At 38.0% G+C, this 5,027-nt stretch overlaps 2 protein-coding genes and 1 long non-coding RNA gene across 5 annotated transcripts in view; 2 read left to right on the forward strand and 1 right to left on the reverse strand.

Annotated features, from left to right (window-relative positions):
* On the forward strand, positions 247 to 688 carry LOC110264438. Its single transcript, XR_002350620.1, has 2 exons — positions 247 to 313; positions 464 to 688. It is a non-coding gene; the product is annotated as an uncharacterized LOC110264438 (long non-coding RNA).
* On the reverse strand, positions 928 to 4,923 carry LOC107606360 (protein NPGR1-like). 3 transcript variants are annotated; one of them, XM_016308420.2, is made up of 6 exons: positions 4,895 to 4,923; positions 4,081 to 4,428; positions 3,715 to 3,973; positions 2,224 to 3,461; positions 1,717 to 1,864; positions 928 to 1,587 (listed from the first exon to the last, which is right to left on the reverse strand). In XM_016308420.2, the coding sequence occupies exons 2-6, from the start codon at positions 4,273 to 4,275 to the stop codon at positions 1,277 to 1,279; spliced, it is 2,151 nt and encodes a 716-aa protein (XP_016163906.1). In that variant the 5' UTR covers positions 4,276 to 4,428; positions 4,895 to 4,923; the 3' UTR covers positions 928 to 1,276. The 3 variants fall into 3 exon arrangements, with proteins under 3 accessions (XP_016163906.1, XP_016163907.1, XP_020962281.1); XM_016308421.2 differs by lacking the exon at positions 4,895 to 4,923 and adding an exon at positions 4,678 to 4,888; XM_021106622.1 differs by lacking the exon at positions 4,895 to 4,923 and having other exon boundaries at positions 4,081 to 4,666.
* Positions 4,900 to 5,027, forward strand: part of LOC107606361 (DNA excision repair protein ERCC-8) — an 11,150-nt gene continuing 11,022 nt past the window's right edge. The window contains exon 1 of the mRNA XM_016308422.2: positions 4,900 to 4,917. The gene's annotated coding sequence lies outside the window, so the exon portion shown is untranslated. The remainder of the gene's footprint in view (positions 4,918 to 5,027) is intronic.

Raw genomic sequence — 5,027 nt, forward strand, 5'->3', positions numbered from 1 at the left:
CTATTTCTCCAACGTATCATTCAGAAGTTTAATTTGGATTAAAAAGCAATTAATATCAAATATTATAAATTAATTAAGTTGTTTACTTTTTGGCTGATCACCTCTTGGTTCCATATACTTTTCCAACAAGAAATCCTTAATTAGCTTGCATTAAGCTATTAATTGCATCTTGTTACCTCCTTTTCTTTACTATTTTTCTTCTAATTCCACCCCAATTTTATCATAAACAAAAAAAGTTATTTGTGGATGCAGTGGCAGATGGGTTGAGGCTAGTTAATTTGTCTGTCCGAGTCAACTGTTTCTTACATGTAAGGTATAGGGTAAATGATTTATGTATCTTCTAATTAACATAGGAAATTATGCTTTCTTTGGGGGCAAAATGGAAGTGTCTGTTCACAATTTATTAGAGCATCATTATTTGTTCATTAGATTTTCTTTTCTTGTGTGTTGTGTTATGGTGCAGTATTAAGTATAGGACCAGTCAAATTCTCTGCATGCACTGCCAGCTTCCCTTTGTAGATCCGAAGATAACAAACGCTCTCTCAAACAATTGTACAATCTGTCACATTTGTTGTCTTTCTGACCAAGACATATTTTGTTTTATTGCAAAGAATTTATGGTTTAAAGGAAACAAGGACAAGATGAGAATGTAGTTTGGTGTTTTCTTTAATTTGTTTTCCCCCCCTTCCTTGATATTGAATCAACTCCTTTATCTTATTGTCAAAAATGAACGCATCAATCACTTTACTTTCTTTATCTTTCTTTGCTGATATCAACCTACCGAAAATCAAAAGTGTGATCAAATTATATTCAAACATTATTATTATTATTATATATCAGTACTCTCACAGCAGACAATAATTTCTAAATTATAATCCAAAAAACAAACTGAAATCGTGTAGAGCTTCATGAACTTCACACCTTCAATACCTTAAATGGGCATCATTTGGAATAATGAAGAATATCAGAGTAGTTTCCTTTCAGAATACAGAAAAAATATCAGAAAGGTGCAAAAGAAAAAAGAAACAAGCATGGGCAAGTTCAACTGTATATATGGCACCTGTTATCATTTGCCAGGAAAATTGATTTGAACAGAATAAATGTAAATCTATAGAATTGAAAAAGGTGCTAGATTAGCTATACATTTGAACAAATCATTAACAAAGTAGTGGTTAACCGTAGGATGAGTATTTATTCCATTTGGTTGCTGCTGGTGTGTTTTCTATGTTGCTCTAAGTTGAGCTCAATTTTTGGTTCCAAATTTTCGTAGTCTAAATTACTCAAACTTTTGGATCGGAGCCGAAAGCTTCAGTTCATATGCAGCTTGAAAGAAATCTGCTGCTTGCTGCAAGGAACCTTCGTTTTTTGAAACTAATCCAAGGTTGAACCATGCATCATGGTTTGTGGGATCCAATCGCAAAGCATTCATTAAAAAGCTTCTTACAATTGGAAGTGACTGCATACCAAGTTTCAGAAACAATTCTGCAGTTGAAACAATACTGGGAATGTAATCTGGCTCGATTGATAATGAGATCGAGAAAGAAACAAAAGCTTCCTTGTATAATGATTGAGCTTCCAACAACCTCCCTGCAATATCGTGCAGACATAGAATTGGAGATTACTGATTTCTTAAGTGTTCATGCATGGTGATACGATCACCGTGAATATGTGTAGTAGTGAAACAAAATTAAAAACCAGAGCAGACAGAGTCCTTACCAGTAATATGCCAACTTCTTGGAGAAAAAAATTCTATTAATTGAGCTTTGTCAATACAAGACTTTGCATCAATCAATGAACCGATATCTGCATAAATAGTAGCCAAATCCTGCCAGGCTTCTGTTTCCAAATTCTTCTCTTTTATTGCCTGCAAAGAATGGTGAACAAGTTAAGGACATTCTTCTCAAGAATTCAGGAGATGAATATAATCATTACTCCACCAGTAATAATAATAAAAGCTGTCTCTGATCATTAATTCAATCTTCCATAGAATTTTTGATCATTGAAAATTTTTGCATAAAAAACTGGGTCAGGAGAGGATTGAGGGAGTTACTTTTAGCTGATATTTAAAAACATCATGACTCGTCAGTATTCACTAATATCGACATAACCATCTTATTTGTTTAGCAGCTTTCAATAGACAAGTGGCATCACTTCTTTTCAATCAACTTTAATGTTAGTGTATGCATGGGATGTTTCAAATTTTCCCATAAAAGTTATACACACCTCATGCCTGAATCCTATTGCTTGACCAAGTTTCTTATCTTCATGCCAATGCTCCTTTTTTCCATGAATTAATGCCAGCAAGATTCTGTAGGTCTCTACTGCTTGTTTCGGTTTCTGCTGAGCAATTTGAAGTACTGCTTTCAATCTTAGAAGTTCTAGCTGATCCATCCTCCCAGCCTCATCCAAAGCAAAATCAACTATAGTTTCAGCATCCTTAAACCGCTGCTGTGCGGATACTATAAGTGCTAACAGCTGCCAACCTCTCCCTGAGCTGCCAACTGTCATGTCTGAGTACATCATCATGTTGTCAAAAGCCACATCCAGATTCCTTTGCTTCGCATTTTCTAGTCCAAGGCTGAATATAGCTTCCGGGCCACCATTTCCATTCTCCACAGCACGATTTAAAAATTTCAGAGACTCTCCTTGAAATATACTTCTTTCAGAATCCAACACAGAAATTCTAGCTGCAGCCCCATAGCACATGCCTAGAAATTTATAGCCTTGATCCAAGAAATGCTCATTTCGATGCTTGGCTAGATCAATAACCTCGTGCGAAAAGTTAATGCCTTCATGAGCATGGCTAGGATCTTGTGAACACAGTTTTGCTCCAAACAAAAATGAAGGGAAGTGAGGTCTTTGCTTTGCTTCAGAACTACCACAAGCCTTCTTCAAAAGGTTCAATGCTACTTCATTCTGTCCTGCTGCACTATAACACAGAGCAAGAAGGTACCACCTCTCAGCTCGACTATAGATCCCTGGGAGGATCTGCTCTATGTGAACTGTCAATGACTCACACATTCCAGTAACGGAAAGAGCAAAAGTAAGGTGATCCATTATTTCAGCATCCCAGTCAATTTCCTGAATTCCCACCTTGCTCATGAGTATTAACAGCAAAAGTATTGCTTCTTCGATGTTACTCTTGGGTGTTGTTGGACCCCACACTTGCAACTGAGAGGGTAGACTTACTTCAACACCACTGTAGAGTAGGGTCTTAGCTAAGTCTTTTTGCACAGCAGCCAATCTCTGATGCTCCAAATTCCAAGGCTTGATTAGAGCACGACGATATGCAGTAACAGCTTCATCTAAAAATCCTGCCTTGATCCATAAGTTTGGAAGCAACTCTAATGCTCTGTGGAACATTTCTTGCAACTTGCAATCTTCACCAATACCCTCAGGCATTCCCTTAGGAAGTGCAGATTCAACTGTATCCACAATTATTCTGCACTCCTTTGCAGCCTCTGGTAAAAGAGAAAGCATAAAAGTCACTTGAGTTGGGACCATTGGAAGCCAAAACTCTATCTACATCTACATCTCTATAATCAACATAATATAGATACTTATATTCAATTCATTCGTATAGAAGAACGTTCAAGATCCACTTCGACGAAAAATGGAAGTTCCAATATTTTACATGCAAAATCCGCACCAATTAGCAAACAGATGTTTAGTCAAACAACATATGAAAATTATGAAGGTAGTAAAAAACAGTACCGATATATCGGCCAAGTTCCTCTAATGATTTTGCTTTAAGCAAAATTGCCTCAAGAAGGAGGCTTACTGAATGCAATGACATCACATTGGCAACCACAATGTCTGCCTTGGAACGTGGTTTCCTTTGCCTGGTTCTTTCAGCTATGGCTCTGACCATCCTAGGGGTCAAACCCTTGATGTCTATGCCTTGAAATACTTGAAGAGCAGCATCAAAGTTCCCTCTTTGATACTCAAGCCTCCCCAGCAAAGCCCTGGCTTCCTGAAATTCATTTGAAAATTGGAAAATCAAATTTTAATGGAAAAAGAAAACAGCCCCATATAATCTAATTAAATGCTCATTTGATCAAACTGAATTTCCATTGCTACCTCATAGTTTAAGGAAAGAGCTTCTTTAAGAGTGGACTCTACTTCGTCAACTTGGGTATCATCGATTTTGGGTTCCCAATCCGCAGTCCTGGAAGAAAGTCCACCGGCTGAGAAATCCCTTGTCGCCAGAGAATCCGGGGACTGTGGCGGCGCCTCCTCCAATTTGAATTGCTCCCCGGAGCAAGCGCACAACATCTTGAAAGTGAGTAACTCAAAAGAAGACCAACGCAGAGAAAAAGAACAAAAGCGTGGATCTTTTTATCCGTTGAAAAAGCGAGTCAACAACGATCAATTCTCAGCTCACGCCTTCATGATGGGGACACGCAAACCTTTAATTGAGAAACACATCTGTGCAAGCCAAAAACCAATCATCCAAATTTTGAAGCTGCCATTGTTAAACACAAAAACAACTGAACAGTGAACACTGATTATGACATAAACAATGCCACAAACTTGTCTCGTGAAACAGTCAATAAAAATATACACAAACAACAATGAGGGTTCGAGAGTAGGTTGGACTAGTAAGCATAGCACATCACAGCATTTTAATCAATACAACGGAAACGATCAAAAGTTGATCCAACAGAAAAACCAGACCCCAAGCAAGGTTAGTTGTGGGTAGATAGAAGAAAAGGGGAGAGAGAGAGATGAGAACATGACAGGTGCCTGAAAAACAACGAGAGAGGTCAGAGTAGGAAGGGAAAAAAACAAAAAAAAAAGGTGAAGAAGAGAAAAAGGGTTATGATGTGCAGAAGAACACGGACGAGGTGTGAAAAGGGCGAGACAAACAATGAGAACAAAACTTTGGACTTACCAGAGAGAAAGAGAGAGAGAGAGCCCATATCCCAAAGAGCTGAACTTTAGCGGTATTCGACGCCATGAAAGCTACCTTTCTCTCCCGTTTACATTGCTTACCTGCAACAAAACAGGGACCAATGCCAACCCTT

The sequence above is a fragment of the Arachis ipaensis genome, chromosome B07, assembly GCF_000816755.2.
Source record: "Arachis ipaensis cultivar K30076 chromosome B07, Araip1.1, whole genome shotgun sequence".
Taxonomy (NCBI): domain Eukaryota; kingdom Viridiplantae; phylum Streptophyta; class Magnoliopsida; order Fabales; family Fabaceae; genus Arachis; species Arachis ipaensis.

Excerpts from the sequence above, each read along its gene's own strand:
- LOC107606360 (XM_016308420.2), bottom strand. The coding sequence starts at position 4,275 with ATGTTGTGCGCTTGCTCCGGGGAGCAATTCAAATTGGAGGAGGCGCCG. Across the intron at positions 1,865-2,223 it reads CAATAGGATTCAGGCATGAG|GCAATAAAAGAGAAGAATTT; the intron begins GTGTGTATAACT and ends CATTCTTTGCAG. Across the intron at positions 1,588-1,716 it reads AAGAAGTTGGCATATTACTG|GGAGGTTGTTGGAAGCTCAA; the intron begins GTAAGGACTCTG and ends ACGATATTGCAG.